This window comes from Podarcis bocagei (genome assembly GCF_964188305.1).
Source record: "Podarcis bocagei genome assembly, chromosome: 8".
NCBI lineage: Eukaryota > Metazoa > Chordata > Lepidosauria > Squamata > Lacertidae > Podarcis > Podarcis bocagei.
This window is the reverse complement of record NC_138133.1, coordinates 8265849-8284719: the sequence shown is the minus strand read 5'-3', so window position 1 is coordinate 8284719 and position 18871 is coordinate 8265849. Positions and strand designations below refer to the sequence as shown.

At 45.8% G+C, this 18871-nt stretch overlaps 2 protein-coding genes and 1 long non-coding RNA gene across 3 annotated transcripts in view; 2 read left to right on the top strand and 1 right to left on the bottom strand.

Moving 5' to 3' along the window:
- LOC308594059 overlaps nt 1–18871 on the top strand; it is a 227903-nt gene that overhangs the window by 1882 nt on the left and 207150 nt on the right. The gene's annotated exons all lie outside the window — the stretch shown is intronic.
- Nucleotides 414–18414, top strand: RGCC (regulator of cell cycle). The gene is made up of 4 exons (XM_081206637.1): nt 414–918; nt 14127–14234; nt 15311–15373; nt 16158–18414. The coding sequence occupies exons 1-4, from the start codon at nt 633–635 to the stop codon at nt 16163–16165; spliced, it is 465 nt and encodes a 154-aa protein (XP_081062763.1). The 5' UTR covers nt 414–632; the 3' UTR covers nt 16166–18414.
- VWA8 (von Willebrand factor A domain containing 8) overlaps nt 17436–18871 on the bottom strand; it is an 89108-nt gene continuing 87672 nt past the window's right edge. Inside the window, exon 46 of the mRNA XM_081206143.1 lies at nt 17436–18764. The gene's annotated coding sequence lies outside the window, so the exon portion shown is untranslated. The remainder of the gene's footprint in view (nt 18765–18871) is intronic.

The window sequence follows — 18871 nt, the reverse complement described above, 5'->3', positions numbered from 1 at the left end:
TGGCTGCTGATCCCTTATTTTCAAATCTGTAAACTGACAGCTATGTTCCTTCTGCATTTGCAGAAACGCTCTTATTCCGAAGACATCGGGAGCAGTGGCGTAGCGTGGGGGGTGCAGGGGGGGCCGGCCGCACCGGGCGCAACATCTGGGGGTTAGGGTTAGGGGGCGCAAATCCACGGGTTAGGGGGCGCAAATTACTTGCCTTGCCCCGGGTGCTGACAACCCACGCTACGCCACTGATCGGGAGCAATGCACAAAAGAGAAATCGCGCAGGATACAGAGCATATGCTAGTACTTCAATGAAAACTTACCAGAACAGCATCCTGCAGTTTAATCGGCGATAACCGCAATTGCACGCGCGCACGGATATCCCCATTTGTATGCCGCCCTGCGCGCGCCTAGACCGTCGGGCGGTTCGCAGCCGGCGTCGCTGGGCGGGGCACCGGGGAGTCTTCCCGCCTCCCTCCGCCGGAGAGAGAGAGAGAGACGGGGCGGGGAAGAAGCAGGCTCCGTGGGCGGCCCCTGCCTCTGCCTCCCGTTCCCCGACGGCAGCGGCGGCGGTTCCCGGTCGGCTCCGTCGGAGGGGGAATTGGGCGCCTCTGGCTCGACGTCTCTCTCTCCGCCCGGCGGCCATGCAGCGTCCGGAGGAGCAGCAGCAGCAGCCCTGGGGCGCCTTGGAGCCGTCGGGGCGTCGGGGATCAGCGGAGCTCGGCGGGCGGAGGCGCCCCTGTCTCTCCGCCGACGGGAGCGTCTCGGCCATGCGGCCCCCTGGCTGCTCTCTCGACGGGGCTCCCGGGGACCTGGCGGAGGAGCTGCGCGAGTTCGACGCCGTGCTGGACGCCTTCTCTCCCGGCGCCCAGGAGCGCCGCTTCCCCGGCGAGGAGCCTCCGGAGTCCCTCTTCCGCCGCGACGCCCAGAGTGAGTCCATGTTCTGCTGCTGCCAGGAGGGAGCTCTCCCCCTTTATTTCAGCCCCCTCTTCAAGGGATCCCTTAAGGATCTCTCGGGGATCCTGGGCTCATCTCCTCCCCGTCCTTTTGCTCGACGGACACGCGTCTGCCCCACAGAAAGCGCTTGCTTTCTCGAGCGCTTCAGGGGGGAGCTGAAGTCGACACGGTCGTGTGCATGAATGATGGGGATTCAATTGCCCAGAGCAGAAATGGCTCCGAGTGGCAGCTGAAGTTCCCGGTTCAAGTCCAGCTCTATGGAGCACACACGGGGCTGCTTCATCTGTCATGGGCATTTGAATGTTAGTGCGCTGAATCTTGCTTGCTTGTTTAAAATGTGCAGATAGATGTGCAGTCCTGTGAAATTGACTGCTGTTCTTCCTGCCTTGGCAACTAGGAGATGCCCACTCCGAATAGTCATCTGTGTACTTAATTTTGGGTTGGCACTTAGCCTCCCCCCCACCCATGCATTTGAGAACCTCAGGTGTGCTGCCGCTTAGTGCCAGTGTTCTTGTGAAAAAGGTGCTGGCTTGACCTTTATCTTTTGCATCTCTACTCTGATAGGCTCCCAAAATTGTTTCTTATTTACAAAAAAAAACACCTCTTTACAACAGATGCGTTTTCTGACAGTTTGCTCAGTGCCATTCATAGCAGAGCCGGGACTTGACTGCTGCACTTGAGAATTAACTGCTCAAAAACATTTGCTTCCAGCAATTTGCTGCCCAAAGCCGTCTGCCTGTTTACCCGGCTTGTTCTTGAGAGAGGAATGCTTCTCAAAGCTATTTTTACCTGTCTTGGGACACAGACACCCCCACCCAACAGAAACAAAAGCGCAGCTTTGTTTTGTGCCCGTGTTTTTCCTGCTGACGTTATTTATTGCGATATATCTTGTGTCATTAAAACTCTGGTGGTTGGGAGATCTAGTCCTAAGTCCCTAGAATTCACTGGAGTGGACTTGTATAGAAAAGTGCTAAAAATCTTCATGATTGGCCATGGAAGCAGCTAGGGCTGGGCAATATCAACTGTCCAACACCGCAATGTATCGCCAGCTAAAGAATGTGATCATAGTGATTGTAGAATTGTAGAGTTGCAAGGAACCCTGAGGATCATCCATTCGGGGATCGAACCGGCAACCTTGGCGCTATCAGCACCACGCTCAAACCAACTGAGATCCATTGTGATGTTGAAAAGGAAGGAGCGTCATTTGGCCCCGTCCCCACGTGGCGCTGATGTGAAACCGCCTCGGCTCTCCCCACTGCCAGCACCCGGCTCAGGGAGGAAGGAGGCAGCTGGAGAAGGAAACCAAGGCTTGACAATATACCTCTGAGTGAAGGTGCCATCATGCTCCAGCCCTCAAGCCAGTCCTGGGCAATGGGTTGATACATAGGCCAGGCCTAAAAACAGCATCTCCACTGTGTTGAATGTCAGGTGCCACGCAGTATTGAAGTCCTCTAATCCCGAAAAGATAAGCAGGGTACTCTCACCCGTTCTTCAATGGAACAGTAGAACATCTGGAGGGATCTCTAGAGAATGGGGTTGTTGCAGCTGCTTCAAACCACAGCTGTAAGCTTGTTCCATAAGTGCCAATTCCTAGGGTCCCGGGTCCCTTCACACACACCCCAGTGAAATATTTGAGGGGGCTGGTCTTGTGGTAGGACCAGGTGACTGACAGATGGTGACCCTACCTACCTGTCACAAGGGACTGGGGGGAACCTAATGGTTTCCCAAATCTGCAGTGTGGCATAATTTAGCACACACAAAATGAGAATTCAAACATTCTGTTTCTTAAAAAAGAAAACACAATGCAAATGTGCAGCTGCTGTATAAAGATATTTGGAACCACACAGGCAATATTTGGAAAAAAAGGCTTCTGTTGCCCTGCCAGACAGCCTGTCCTCCTCTCGCAGCTTCCATTCAGACAACTTTTAACACCATCCTTCTTGCTACGATGTCGTTTGACCACAATCATATTCCAAAGCAACAGTGAAAATCCAAATTTAATAATGCCTGAAATATTGCCACGATAAAGCATATGAAATAGGGGCTAAAGCACCATGTCCAGTCTGTTGAGTGGGTAGAATGAGGGAGATCACCAAAGATGGTTGTTGGGTTCTCAAGAAGACGATTTAGCTCTAGGGCAGGAATGGGGAGCTTGTGGTCCTTCAGGCCCAGCCAGGGATCATGGGAATTGTAGTCCACCAACATCTGGAAGGCTACAGGGTCTCCATCGCTGTGTATATCCATCTCCTCAGAGTATTGTGGAAGAAAGATGTCAATCAACATTTGATGATCTCCTTCTTCCGGTCCACAATAGAAAGTGTCCTTTCATACTGCATCACGGTGTGGGACGCTGGTTTGACATCAACTGATAGGAAGTGCCTACAGAGGGTGTTGAATATAGCACAAGATATTATGGGCTGTCCCGTGAATCCACTGGATGAAATAGCGGAAGAACGTTGCCTCAGGAGAGTGAGGAAAATTCTCAGGGATGATTCACACCCTGGCCGGCACTTTCTTAATCTCCTGTCCTCAGGCAGAAGATATAGAAGCATGATTAGTCGCACCAACAGGGTAAAGAACAGCTTTTATCTGTTGGCTGTTAGGCTGCTGAATGAAAAGATAACAACCGGGCAACTGACTTTCGGGTTTGACGGGTGTGAGTCAGTAAACGAGGGGAATTAAGACTAAGAGAGCTGAGTGGGGGGTGCTCATGTAATCTCACTGTGTACAAGTTGTACAAGTGACAATAAAGTATTTCAATTATATAAAAAGACAAGTCGGGGTCTGGGTGTGTTTAAACCCTCGTCAAATTGGGAGGAGGCAGACTTCTAGTTACATGGACATGCCTTGATTTCTTTCTTGGTATTCTTGAATGGCAATATAAAGAAACGACAGTGACCTTTTGTAAAGAAATCTGAAAGGCGTAGCAGGATTAATAGAGAGGGCCTTTATTCTAGGGAAATGCACAGATGTCATAACTTGACTGCTTCTCCTCCTTGGCCTTCTATGACACACACTGCTAAATTTACAGCCGCTCACAGTCCAGTACTGTTCAAACATCGACTCTCCCTCTTTGAATACAAGTTTATTCCCCTTTTTGTCTCTGTAGCGAAACTGTGGTGCCAAATTCATTACCCCGCCGTTTCCTTGGTAACACTTATGCGAAATGTCAGTGTGGGAGAAGCCAAGCCACAAGGAGACATGCTCTAAAAACACAAATCTGCAGCAACCGCAGTATTACAAAAAGAAGGCGGCTGCTAGGTGGTATTTTGTCTGTAAACAACTTTTATTGGATGGAACAGCAAGCCACCTTACACATACCCTCTCCTCTGGCTTCCTGCAAATTCATATCGGCTTCTTCTGATCTCTGCTAGCTAGTAGCTTAACCACAAGCCAAGAAAAGCATTCGACCAGCTCTTTCTACAGATCCTCTCTCTCTCTCTGTTTTGGGACTAGGGCTGTGACTATACTGTGTCTGTGTAACCATCTGCATTGCGCAGTGGATCGATAACTGAGAGTCTTGATAGCTAACCTCCCCACTTTGCCTTTGACCTGCCCACTCCATGTGCGATCGTGATGGGTTCCAGAGCAGGAGGTACTAGGTGTAGGTTCTAGGTGTAACTGCAGCACCAATGTGAGGGCCTCTGCTACCAGCATTGGAGCTCCTATTGCCTTCTGGCCCTTGGGATCCAACAGTGGTCTCTCCTTACACAGCAACCTTTATTTCTTCAATGTAGAATTTGCAGAAGAGTCGAGTGTAATGACTAGTTTTTATAAAGGCTCTAGATGGCCATTTCCTTTTGTGACCTTCTTTGGAGGAAAGTATAGCAGATGAGTTCATGCGATTTAAACAGATTTGCGAGCTAAGATTTGTCTAAATCCAATTCTGAACGGACTAAAGACAAAAGCTAAGGCTGTCCCTTGTCATCACTGTTATGTATTCGCCTTGGTTTCAGAACCATTAGCTACAAAAATAATCAGTTAATTTTTACATCAAAACTAATTCCCAAAACTTATTTATCCAGTCACTACTCTGAGGCAATAATAGAGTTTTCCATTTGTGGGCAAACAGTATTGTCGCTGCAACTATCATGTAGAAGGTTAATTCTATATGTTCTGTACTGATTGATTGAGATGTGCAATTTCAGAACAATAGTAGGAAATCTAATATTTTAGACATTAATCTTATAATAATGTTCCAGTACGTATTTCTGTCTCATTTCTATTTCAATATATTCTTTTCTTTACAAAGATGAAATGCTTATTGTGCACATTAGTAAGACGTTCTTGTGAAATATAAATGGGAGATCTAGGGGTATTTATTAAGTAAGTTAAATTCATACTACATGTTTGTAGTTACAGATAGGTAGCCGTGTTGGTCTGCCATAGTCAAAATAAAAAAATTCCTTCCAGTAGCACCTTAAAGACCAACTAAGTTAGTTCTTGGTATGAGCTTTCGTGTGCATCATCTCAGCTATCTGAAGAAGAAGAAGAAGAAGAAGAGTTTGGATTTGATATCCCGCCTTTCACTCCCCTTCAGGAGTCTCAAAGCGGCTAACATTCTCCTTTCCCTTCCTCCCCCACAACAAACACTCTGTGAGGTGAGTGGGGCTGAGAGACTTCACAGAAGTGTGACCGGCCCAAGGTCACCCAGCAGCTGCAAGATCTGCCAATCTCCCATTCCCACCACCCTTCTGAGTAATACCCCTCCCCACCTTCTCACTATATAGAAGGATCTGGCAACTTCTGTTTCAGTGTATCTGAAGAAGTGTGCATGCACACGAAAGCTCATACATGTTTGTAGTAATTCTTAGCTGCTCGTTTCTCTGTCTCTCTTCCTGGATTGGAATCAAGGTGTATTTGCTTGCATCCGAACAAGCTTCCCTCACTGCTGGAAGAATAGCTGGGCAGCAGACCTACAGTGGATAAGCAGTACCATCAAAAGAAGGAAGTTGTGCACGATTGTGCAGCAAATCGGAACTGGCCATCCCTGTGTTTGGTCTCCTGAACCAGGGCGCTTAATGTCTAAGAGCTCCTCCATCTGGAAACGCCTAGTTTGTGCCAGCAAGGCTGGTGGGTGTCTGAATCTCTGTGTGTAAATATGCCAAAAGCAGCATGTTCACATTGGAGATGGAGGGAAAAGGTGATGTTCCAGTAACACATTAATGAGCCATAGAAAGACTTTCCACTCATGCAGAAAAGTTGATTCCCCTCCCTTCAAACCCCGCAGTCCTGGCTATGGACTTTTGTCGGTGGCCCCATGCACTCTTCAGGACACACATGGGGCCTGATATTCTACACCAGGGGTAAAGGTAAAGGGACCCCGACCATTAGGTCCAGTCGTGCCCGACTCTGGGGTTGCGGTGCTCATCTCGCTTTGCAGACCAAGGGATCCAGCGTACAGCTTCTGGGTCATGTGGCCAGCATGACTAAGCTGTTTCTGGCAAACCAGAGCAGTGCATGGAAACGCCGTTTACCTTCCCGCTGGAGTGGTACCTATTTATCTACTTGCACTTTGACGTGCTTTCGAACTGCTAGGTTGGCAGGAGCTGGGACTGAGCAACGGGACCTCACCCCGTCGCGGGGATTCGAACCGCGACCTTCTGATCGGCAAGCCCTAGGCTCAGTGGTTTAACCCACAGCGCCACCTGCGTCCCACACCAGGGGTAGTCAACCTTTTTGTACCTACTGCCCACTAATGCATCTTTCTTGGTGGTAAAATTTCCTTACCGCCCACCAGTGCTCGATAGAAGGAGGATTCAGCTTGTGCCATAGAAACCCCTACCACCCACCTAGAACCCTGAAACGCCCACTAGTGGGTGGCAGGGACCAGGTTGACAACCCCTGTTCTACATGGACAGTTAGTTGCAGATGCAAAGAGAGTTTGGCTGGCATCTGCACTTGGCCAGGGGTGGGGAACATCTGGCCAGATTTTGCCGGAACTCCATCTCAGATCAGCCCCAGCCAGCATGGCTGGTGGTCAGGGTGGATTGAAGTTGGAGCCCAACCACCTCTGGAGGGCCACAGGTTTGGCCAGCCCAATAATTACCTATTCATGGCACAGATTTCAGTGGGGCGTTGTCAGAACTGGAACATAACCTTGTGAAGGCATGGATTTTGTGGCTCGTATCCGCCTGGAAACTTTGATATTGTGCTGGATTGTAAAATGCTCTGGGGATTTCGCTAGTTCTGCTGACTCTTCTGTCTCAGGTTTGGATGACTACCACTTGATTGGATGTTAGACATAATTTATTCTTGGCCCAACAGCCAAGTTTGGTCTCTCCATGCTTTCATGCTGAATTCAGTCAGTGGAACTCCACCAAAGATGGATTGTGCTTTTGTGGCACAAAGCTATAGGACTAATTCCAACTTGACACAGCTTAGAACTGCATCTGTAGACTCCCATCTCTGAATAATAGAAGGGTAAGTCAACCTTGCCCACCTATTGATGATGACAAGGTCTTGGTGTTTTGCTGCAACAAACCTGCAAAGCATGTCTCTGGCAAAAGCACTGGGGTCTTCTATTCCAAGTTAGACCATTTTGAATAAGTTTTGTTTTTGTTTGCATAGAGAGATGCCAGTTATGATGCATACAAAAAAACCCCAGAGGTGTAGCATGGGGAGTCCCATGGGTGGCCCCAATGCGCACCTGTTGAATAGTTTGTTGAAACGTTAGGGTTCATTATTGTTTCACAGGATGTGTACCACTTTAAAAGCCAGGGTGCATATTCCTGACCTAGTTTTTACATCTGTGTAGTGGGTGGCGCTGTGGGTTAAACCACAGAGCCTAGGGCTTGCCGATCAGAAGGTCGGCGGTTCAAATCTCTGTGACGGGGTGAGCTCCCATTGCTCTGTCCCAGCTTCTGCCAACCTAGCAGTTCGAAAGCATGTCAAAGTGCAAGAAGATAAATAGGTAACAACTGCGGCAGGAAGGTAAACGGCGTTTCCGTTCGCTCTGGCTTCTGTCACAGTGTCCTGTTGTGCCAGAAGCGGTTTAGTCATGCTGGCCACATGACCCAGAAAGCTTGTGGACAAACACCAGTTCCCTCGGCCTGAAAGCGAGATGAGTGTCACAACCCAATGGTCACCTTTGACTGGACTTAACCAGGGGTCCTTTACCTTTCACCTCTCTCCTGGGCATCAAAGGATTTCTGTTTGAATCCAAGACTATGGGAGGAAATAAACCATATATCATTAAGACTCCACAGTGCCTCATTCCCAAAGGAAATACAATCCCATGGAATCTTGCACTGCTCGGAAGTTGGACTGGCGTGGAAGAATACGTTTAAGTCAAAGATGCAGGCTGACTTTCTGCTATAACACTAAGGATTAAGGGTTGTCTTCTAGGACACTGGTTTTCCACCCATTAGTGAGGCATGATCTGACTTAAAGTGGGTTTCAGCATCACTGCTATCACTGTATAGATTATATGGTATAAAGTTAAAAATCGGATCCCACAGTGCACGTCTGGACTAAAGGTGGGTCCCCAGTCAGAAAAAATAGTTGAGTACAGCTGTTCCAGAATAAATGTGTTGTTTAAAAATAATTGCATGGTGATTTCTTCCCTTTTTGCTCTAAAAGGAAACTCTGAGTGTTCTTCCACTGCCCTTTCGACTAGTGTAATAACTAACTGTTGCTTAAGAGGCAGTCAGTCCTGCATGTAAGTAGATCTCTTGAGGTTTCGCTGAAGTCTGGAATAGAAATAACTGGAGCTAACCATGAATTATTTTGCCTGCCAAGGTAAGCATCCATCTTTCTGTACTCCAAACCCTTCATTAAGTAAGTTTTGCTTCAGCCAAAGCAGGCTGAATCTGCTTTGGAACTTGAATCCACATTCAAAGAACTGGGCTTGACGATACTTTCCTTAGAATTTTTCATAGTCTGATCCACCAAAGTTAGTGCGACCGGCATCAGGAGTCAGACGCAGGCGAAGGACATGGTTGGGACACTTGGTGCCCACATTCTATCTGGGGTGATGCTAAATATTAAATGATACATTCCCAGGAATCTAATCCCCATGCTAGGAATTGAATCCCCATGCTAGGATCCAAGAGGGTTGAAGAGAGAGACAGTACAGCCCAAAAGCTTACTGTTCGGTATGACATGGTACTTGGAACATCAGAGGGCTGGTGTGTAGAGCCGTGCTCCCTTCAGATGATGACAGTTACAACTTCATCTTCAAGGGCAACCCCACATGAAGTGCATTGCAGTAGTCATTTTTTTAAAAAAACATTTCTGCTTTAGGTAGTTGAAAATGTCTAATTAGGAAATAATTTTGTAGCCTCAATCAAAGCATCGCGTAGTGCCAATTTTGTAGTAGTTCATACCAATAAGTTAGATGTGGGTCCCAGTAGACACCAGAGATTTCCCTTATGCTCACGGCTCTTTGCCCTTTCCCTGGAGCCTTTGGCAATAGCCATGCATAATGATAGAAATGGAAGGGGTTACAGGAGGGAGGGAGAATAGTATATCCTGAACCTCTATGCAGATGATATGATACGCATGACTCAAATGATGCAGAATACCTTAAGAGCATTGTCGAAAAACCTGGCGAATTTGAAATACCTGGCTTTTTGGATACATCTTAAATAACATATTTCAGTATACCCCCAATGATTAAATGCTGCTAAAAGAATGGATAAATATTCCACAATGCCATAAGGATTTCCAATACCTTGGAATCTGGATACCCTGAAACTTGAACAAATTACATGCTTTAATTTGTTCTTTTAGTGAGTTTTTTTTAAAAGGGCATGAGTAGATGGAATAAATTACAATTAACAGCTTTAGGAAGAGTTGTGGCGGCACATATTATACTTCAGAACTTACCTTTTTTGTTTCAAGTTCTCCCCACCCCTCTCCAAACAGGTAAAGGTAAAGAAAGGTAAAGGGATCCATGACCATTAGGTCCAGTCGTGGTCGACTCTGGGGTTGCGGCGCTCATCTCGCTTTCTTGGCCGAGGGAGCCGGCGTACAGCTTCCGGGTCATGTGGCCAGCATGACTAAGCCGCTTCTGGCGAACCAGAGCAGCGCACGGAAACGCCGTTTACCTTCCTGCCGGAGTGGTACCTATTTATCTACTTGCACTTTGATGTGCTTTTGAACTGCTAGGTTGGCAGGTAGTTTGAAACAATGGCCCAAAATTATACCTGTTTTTGCATTTCAGAAAAAGTAACCTGAATTGGCCAGCGGAAAATCGGAAAGGGGCAGATGGAGATTATGGTGCTTTTCAGCCGAGGCAACTCAGCTTTATTCAGAGAAAGATTGATAAAAAATGGATTATGTTGGAGCATGAGATATTACTACACGTGGATTTAGAGGCGTAACCGTTTTGTAAATTGTCATCTACAGCAATACAAAAAAATCCATATACATTAAAAGATCAGGACATGGGGGGGAATGGAGGGTCATTCTCCCCCAATGCGCTTCTTACTGTTTCCGCTGGAATATCATCCTCAGGTTGTAGATTTGCCTTGACAGAAAACCATTTTGTATTGGGAAAAGAAAATTATGTTCAGCAGCCTCACATTTCTCCTCAGTTATCCCTACTATATATGCAGACAGAAGCTATGAAACCAATTGTAATGGGAATTAGAGTTGCTTGTTATCAACATATTGATTTCTGCACATTGGATAGTTTTAAAATGCTTAAAGTTGCCTCTCCAAGGCAGATTCCACTGTTTAGAGTTGTGGGGTATCCTTCAGGTTCTGCTGAAGTTCATTTACTTAATTTTTATTATTATTAAAAAGAAAATGCTACCCTGAGGAGCAGACTTCCAGGTTACAGCATGGTCCACATTCAAAATGTTGCCTGCCTGCCTGTCTGTCTGTGTGCGTTTCATTTTTAAAATACCCAGTTTCATCTTTCATTCTCTACTAGCTTTTGTAGTCCAGCTCCCATATATCCATAGGAACAAGAAACTTTGAAAAACCCCTCTATATTTTCACCTAATAAATAGCATAATTTCAGGAGTGTTGCTATTATGGGAGCCCAGAATGTGGAAGGGGTGATTAAAAACCGAGTGGAGCTGATAACACGGAATTGGTTAAATATTTGCCAGTTATCTGAACCTTTTGTTTTCTCTGCCTGTGCCATCAGGCCAGGAAGATTTTGCTCCCTATTGTGATAGGAATTTTGAGGTCTTAGATAGATGGTAATGTTCATAAGCGTACCAACCAGGCACGTACATAGATCAGCACAGGAAGACCGACCTGGAACCATTTTGATTCCTAAACTGAGCAAATGTTTTCTCTGCAAGGTCAAAGTGGGAAACCTCCCCATTGTCTCTTTCCTCACAAATCCTGTCTTAAGGGCACATTTAAGATATGAATAGGGTGTGAGCCTGTGACCTGGCTCAGGAACTAAGTATTTATCATTACAAAAGAATGGCCAGGCTCCCCAGGCAATCCAATCAAGTAACCTGCCAGACAGGAGATAAACAACAACAGGAGAAAACAATATTGAAATTTCTGTTTTAGACTGCCTTTTCTGTGATGTAGGTATGATGTATCTGAGGGGTGGTCTTAGGTTACACCCCTTCTGTGATGTATGTATGATGTTTCTGGGGGTGGTCTTGATCTACAGGGTGGCAATTTCAAAAGTCTTTATAAGGCCTTGCACACCATTTTTCTGGGTTCCTCCTCTCCTGCAGGTGAGGGGAGCACCCTGTTGCAACAGATCAATGAAGATCAAGATTACTAGCTGCTTTGCTTCTCAATATTCTCTGGTTGACCTATGTTATTCTCTCCTACCAATAGGGAACCTATGTAAGGACTCTATATGGGCTCTTGGGTACCCCATAAGGAAAAAGGGCAATTTTTGTTTACAACACTATCGAATGGCCCGAAGGCAGAAGTTTGTTTTCAGCACATCCAAGCTACATCAGATCTAATCAGCCGGGGCAGCGCATGCTTTCATGTGTCTGGCCAAAAGCACACAAATCCACACGGATCAATTAGATTCCTATTTTAATAGACACTCAGATGCAGGGGAGCTTTTCAGCCCCTTAAAATCCTCCCCCTATTTCTAGAGCTGTACTTCTGTGGGCACGGAGCCCATAATAGCCATTTACATAGGGGCCTGGAGCGGTTTGGGGGAAGGTCTCAGCCTAGTTAGTGAACAGGGGCTTTATGCCAACCTCTCCGAACTCCGCGAAGGACGAACAGAAGTGTAAATAAACACACATACTGTAGCTAGTTGTGTTGGGTTCAGTGGGATGTCTGCTGCATGCAAGAGTACATTAAATATTTTCACCCCCTTGCCCACCTAGCCTATTTCATTTCGTTAGAAGAAGCCGACAGCAGAAGAAACCTTTTATGAGCTGCTGCGCATGAACCACAGCCAAAGAGGCAGAGAGCAGCTGGTAGAGACAGAAGGAGCATTAAGACTGAAGCACAAAAGTCAAACAGCATTAAATCTTGAGAACGCCTTCGAAGCCACGCTGCCATTGTCAGCTGCTGCCATTGTCCTGAAATGTCTTGTGATTTACCGTGGTTGTTTCAAGCCTTGCAGTTAGTTCTGGCATTCAGATAAGCCGATGGAACAATCCCCGTGCTAATTTTGCCTTTTCAAGCATTCCAAATAGCTGCTCAGGTAGAAATCCCATCTAGCTGCAGATCAGAATCTCTCGGGGGGGGGGGGGGACATTGTGGGTGCGTAGAGGAAGCTTATCATCTCACAATAAGTGCATGGCTTCTCGTCGCTTGAGAATTCAAACACTGTTCCTCCAGGTAATTTCATGGTTGCATTTCATAGAATCAGAGAGCTGCAAGGGAACCCCCCCCCCCCGGACCTTCTAGGTCCAAGATTCTGCAACGCAAGAACCACGGCTAAATAATCCCTGACAGATGGACTCTTCTGTTCAAAAACCTCCAGTGAAGAAGATTGCACAACCTTCCAGCTGGCTCGGGTGACAGTTGCTGTCAGATGAGAAAGGAGAGGAGGATGTGGGGGCAGCCTGAGAGGGTGGGGGCTTCCTTTGCCCCTTTGCCTTTAGAGGCAGGCCTACTGGCTCACTCTCCCGCCCCATCCACAGAGCAGCCATATTTCCTAGCAAGCTGGGAAGGGAGGCTGCACAGCTGGAGGAGCAATGAGAACCAGAGGAGTTGACCCCCCCCCTTGTCACCAATAACTTGTCACTGCTTCTGCCATGGGCAACAGGCCCACACCTTCAAACGCACCCGTCTCATAGGGAGTTTTGTGAGTGAACACACCATCTTACCTTTAAGGCCAGGGCCTTTTCAGTGATGGCTCCGACCTGGTGGAATGCTCTGTCCCATGAAACTAGGGCCCTTCAGGATTTAACCTCCTTCCATTGGGCCTGTAAAATAGAGCTATTCCACCTGGCCTTCAATTTGAATTCAGCCTGATCTTTTATTTCCCTTCTCTTCCCTCCCCCTCCCCTTTTATGAAGATTACTCTCTCTGAGACCCCACAGCTAATTCTCCCCTGGCCTCCTCGCTGGCCCAAGTAGGACCAATTCAGCCAGCTAGCCCTGGGGATTATCTAATGTTTATTTCCCCCTAAATTTATTTCTAAATTTTGAATTTTATTGTTATTCATGTTTTTATACTGTATTTTATGCTGCTTTTACAATTAAGTGTTTAAAATTTGTTGTTAGCTGCCCTGAACCCGGTTTTTGAACCAGAAAGGGCGGGGTATAAATAAAATTTATTATTATTATTATTATTATTATTATTATTATTATTATTATTATTAATTATTATTATTAGTGGGAGGGAGGGATGTAACCATTATTAAGACATCTTTGTGACTTTTATCCCATCCTGGAATCCTGATGCCGTTCTTGTCGTCTATAGCTGCGCCTCAGACTATCTGTCTCTGACTTGGTTCGTTGCAGGCTGTGAATAAAGCTTGCCCCCCCTTTTTTTTTACATGTGAGGGCATCTGTTGAAGATTTGGGACAGGAGCCAGGATAAGCACACAGAGAGTTAACTGTGAAACCCTTCAGGAATCTGTTGCTTCTTTTTTCTCATTTATTTGGGGTGGTGGTGAAGGGGTTTTAATCAGCTCTCATTGATTAAGTCTACGGGGTAATCAAATTTTGCAGCACCAGCAGAATGGCATGGGTATAGTCATTCGTTCTCTCTCTGGTGGTGGGAGGGGGTTGAGGAAGGGAGCTACTTTCCTGCCCTAAATGCCTGATATGTTTTTGTTGCAGGTGGAGATTCACTCTGCAGAAATAGTTTCGGTTTCAGTGACGGAAAGCTAAATTCCCCAGCGCTGTCTCCTGCAGCTGTGTCTACTCCAACAATAGCTTCTCGCAAAGGTAGTGCAATTCTGAATAGCACAGGTGTGTTTATAAGCACACGTTTATGCTGAGCATCCATGTATCTTATTCAGTGTTGTAGAGACAATCCACCCTCACCCCCCAAACCCCTGGATTGGCTTGATTAAGCTCCCACTGTGAGGAGGAAGAAAAGACCACCATGAGCTCAGAGAGTGTGCAGGCTAGAGAGGGATTTCTCCTTAGGAACCACCCTCTTTGGCCTCTAAGCTCCCACATGTGGCTCCGGGCCCTTTTTTCCGTGGGATGGTGGCCATTGGATGCCTGCTCCTGCCCTACAAAGACAGTGTTTGCCTGTGCTTCAGGATCGCATTACGGACCTCATTTCTGCTAGTGCTCAATTTGTTTCCATGCCAAGGCAGAACCTTTAGGATCTATAAAGTAAAGGGAAATAAAACTTGTTTCTCAGGAGCGCAGGTGCATTTTCCTTGCCACTAAGGAACTCTAAAAGACACTCCTTGCAGCCAAGTTTAGGAAGAAGGGCTTCTGGATCAGAGAGAGCCATTTTCCTATTATGCAAGGGCCAGACATCTTTTCTCAGAAATCGGGAGAAATCAGATTCAGTTAACGCTTAAAGGTGGACCTAACACGATTTGCACCTTGCAAAACAGTACGAGAACTGAAACACAGCCATCCTTTAAATTGGTGTCTCTCTGAATTCCCAGTGCTGTTCTCTAGCCAAGTATTGCACACAAATGTGCACTGACTGCAGTAAAGTGTGCATAGAAATGCATATATAGCATTAGTAAAAATAACGTACAAAAATTCATTATATTTTGAAAAATTACTTTGCAAAAATGTTGATACTGCTTACAGACTTGTGCATATTAGGACAAATTAGTGGGTGGGATGTTTTAATGTTATGTTCTTTTCTGGGTTTTAATGGATGGATGTAGCTGTTTTCTTTTTGTAAGTTACTTTGGGTTGCCTGTGAATAATTTCTCAAGTGGCATTAGAACTCTGGAAAACTCATGAATTTGTGTCTTTAAATGTTCATTGTTATTTATTTAGACATGCACCATAAAAGCACCATATCAATCTTGGGCTTGTTTTTCCAGGAAAACTTGGAGACACAAAAGAATTAGAAGATTTTATCGCTGATCTTGATCGGACCTTGGCAAGTAAGTCAGGCTAATGGGCAACGAGACTCAAATTCATTTATTGCAGATGGCTGGGGAAGGATGGCTACAGCCTCACTTCTCAGACCCTGGGCACGAATACCAGGTGAAAACTGGAACCTACTTTAGACAGCTGAGGCAAACCACAAAATGGCATCTGCCAGGGAAGAAGGGGCGAGCGAAGATCTACATCGCAAACAAGGGGGAAATCCAACCAACCTTACTCAACAGTTGAAGTGGGAATCAGAGGTCGTTGCAGGGGAAATCTGAATCACTCCGGGTGTGTGCAGAGCCCAGGAGACCCCAGAGGGCAGCCCTTGCCATTTCCTTCCTAGGTATGGGAGGAGACCCCCTAGTACCTGCTATTCATTGAGAGGCCACTATAGAGGCGGCCTTGGGGGGGGGGAGGGACGCTGAGCAGGAGGCAGGTCTGACCCCCCCCAAAAAAAGTGGCACCACAGCCATTGCTGCCACCATGGCAGCAGCGAGGAATGCATCCCACCGGATCTGCTCCTATGGATTCTGCCACCTGAGGCCGATCGCCTCACCTGGTCTCAGGGGTGGGCCGGCCCTCGCCTACTTGTTCCCATTGCATCCTCAGCTTGGCCATAAGGGCAGGAATGATTACTCCTTGTTGGTATAACTTGTGAACCTTCCCAGCAGCGGTGTGTGACCTTAGCGAGGTTATCTTGCTGTCGTAGAGGTTTAAGGAAACTGACCCCAAAAATACAGTTGAATCCACGACAGCAGGCCATTTTAATACCTGCCCTGCCTTATGTTCTTATAGGTATGTGAAACAACTGTTTTTGCCTGAAACTGGCCTGCAAAAGGATGAGGTCGAGTCTGGGCTGATCCTGTTCTGTACGACAGAGACATAGACGGAGACCCTCATCTCCCAAGCGTGCAACCTTCCACTTTTAACCGTGACGACTCTTGTAACTTTCTCTTCAAATAACAAATTTGCTGATGCCGTACTTTTTCATAAGCTATAGCTTAACATTAATTTAAAAGTGCTGACGAAAAGATTTGTAATTTTATATAGCTAATGTAAATGCTTTTTTTTGGTTAAATATATTTTTGTATGCAAATAAAATACGAACTGGATTTTTTTGTTTTGAAAAAGGGGGCTGTCTGCTATTTGACACTTTCATCCCATTCTTTCAGAAGCTTACAGCGGTTAACTTGGGAAGTCACCATCCTTCTGACACAGATCAGTGTGGTTCTAGTTCACCCTGTGCCCATTGGCTTGCAAGGATTCCATCTTGCATTAGATAGCACGCTGGCCGGCTGGCTGGCACAATTCTGCCTCTCTTTCTCAGTGCCCATTTACAGTGACGAGAGGCGTACTCATCTGATATGACAGACATGGATGGGAGCAACAGAGCTGTAGCAACTGAGCTTCTATTGAGCATCAAAACAATGGGAACGCTCGGCTGGCGTACGTACGGTAGTCTGTGAAGCCAGATCTCTTGCATTCGGTCTGGTTTCATAAGGAATACCTCCCCCTCCCGGCATGTTTCCTGACCCCATTTTAATTAATGTAGACATTCATTTCAGTAAAAGCAACATTGCGTGTTGCACAGTCTTTCAATATTTGGTTACTCGTGATGAACTTTGAGAGCAAGAATGCTGAGCCTAACTATATTCCTGATATATTCATTTTTGTTGGGAAGAGGGAAATTCAGTCATCCTGTTCTGAAGGAGGGTTGTACCACAGGGCTATTTTGAATGTGAAGATTATTTGAGGGTTGCATTGAGGGGACTCGTATCATACTCGCCTCCTGGGTTTGTACTGTTTTAGAAGCCACCTTTAAATAAATCACTCGGACAGCAGTAAAGGTTAGTTGACTCTCCCCCCCCCAAAACCTTTTATCAAATCTTGCAGCTGCTTTCCCTGAACTGAATTCCTCCCTTCTCCAAGTGCAAATTTCTTTATGGCTGTAGTACATTAACTTCCAGAGAGGCACTGAAGCATATTTTCAAAAAGAACACTCGTGGGAAATTGTTCACATCGGGGTGAGTTCTGTTATGAGTAAGAATAGAAAATAAAGACCTACACACTGTGTTCTCTAGATACAAAGAGACCCTTATTTATTCTTTTAAATGTCAGAATGGGGAAAACGGGTTATTATTGTTCACACGTTTTTGGATGGAGCAGATGGGCTATTTAAAGAAACATTTGCTTGCTTGCCAATGTGGCTGAGCTGGGAAGAGATCCGAAAACTGACTGACATTGTGAGTGTAATGCAAAGTCTAGAAAACAAGGAACGAGTCCAAACGCCAAATTATGAAGAAATCTTAAAAAATAAGAGTGCTTTGTACAGTCCTTCGGGGTCTTAGGGCACAGAAGTAGAAATGCTATCATTGTCCTTAAGAAATCAACCTTCCCCTCAGGTTTTCTATTTGTCATTGAGTTTCACATAGGAAAAAGGTTGTAAGAAATTTGTAGGAAGTGTATTTTGCATTTTACATCCAATTCTTAAAAAGCCTGGTTCACACACTGCTTTGTTGTTTCTTCAGCTCATTCTCTTGTGTATCACAACACATACAGTCTCACATGGGGGGGGGGTGACTGTTTCAGCAAACAACCACCTTGCATTGTTATTTTCCCAGGAAACAATGCTAATTAATGTATGAAATCTTAAAACATTTTCTAGCTGAAGATATTCCGCTGACCCGCTTCGTTTTCTGATGTACTACCTACCTTGCCTCTCTCTCTTAATCCAGAATTTTGAATTGAGACGTTTACGTTTTGAAATACATTGTGAACCGCCTTGAGGATTTGTTGGGGAGGAATGAAATCCACAATATTATTCCTCTCTTCCCCCTGGTTTGAATTTAGCAGATTTAACAAACTGATAGTAACATGTGGTCCAGAGCCAAGTGACGCATGAATTGTGAGGCATCTTAATACATAACCATTATTCACTCTTGCAACTTACTAAACTAAAATGGAATTTCAGAGCTTGCCATACGTGGATGGTGGTGCTTTCACGCCAGTCTGCTTACGAATGCAATAAAATATTACCGTTTGTGTCTCTTGATTCCTCGCATTGCCCCTAAGCTGGTTTTTTTAAAGGAAGCTCATGGCCCTTACCAGTTTTATGCTATTATCTGTTGCCCTTCCATCATCAGGAACATTGTCATGCCCATGTACAGCAACATCTCACTGCCTTGGATGATGGAAAATGATGCTAAGGAGTTTGCTCTAATATTGTACTGCTCTGGCTTTCAGAACGACTCCACATTTTTCTGGCTCATTCAGTGGACAGGGAATGGCTCTCAAGTAGCACTTCACTGTGGATGGCAGAGCTCTCTCTCTCTCTCTTGAGACTTTTTGCCGTCTCTTCATAATTGGACAGAGTCAGCATCGTGCTATGCAGTGTTTTCCTTCCTACGAGACAAATAGCAGCTTCAAGAGAAACATTTAGATTGGGAAAATCTGGTTTGGTTCTTAGCCTGGTCAAATATTTTCACTTAACACAGCCTCACAAAGTCAGC

What these genes read in the sequence shown, in the direction of transcription:
- RGCC (XM_081206637.1), top strand. Translation starts at nt 633, where the DNA reads ATGCAGCGTCCGGAGGAGCAGCAGCAGCAGCCCTGGGGCGCCTTGGAG. An exon ending in CTTCCGCCGCGACGCCCAGA is followed by an intron (nt 919 to 14,126) that starts GTGAGTCCATGT and finishes TTTTTGTTGCAG; the next exon opens with GTGGAGATTCACTCTGCAGA. An exon ending in AACAATAGCTTCTCGCAAAG is followed by an intron (nt 14,235 to 15,310) that starts GTAGTGCAATTC and finishes TTGTTTTTCCAG; the next exon opens with GAAAACTTGGAGACACAAAA.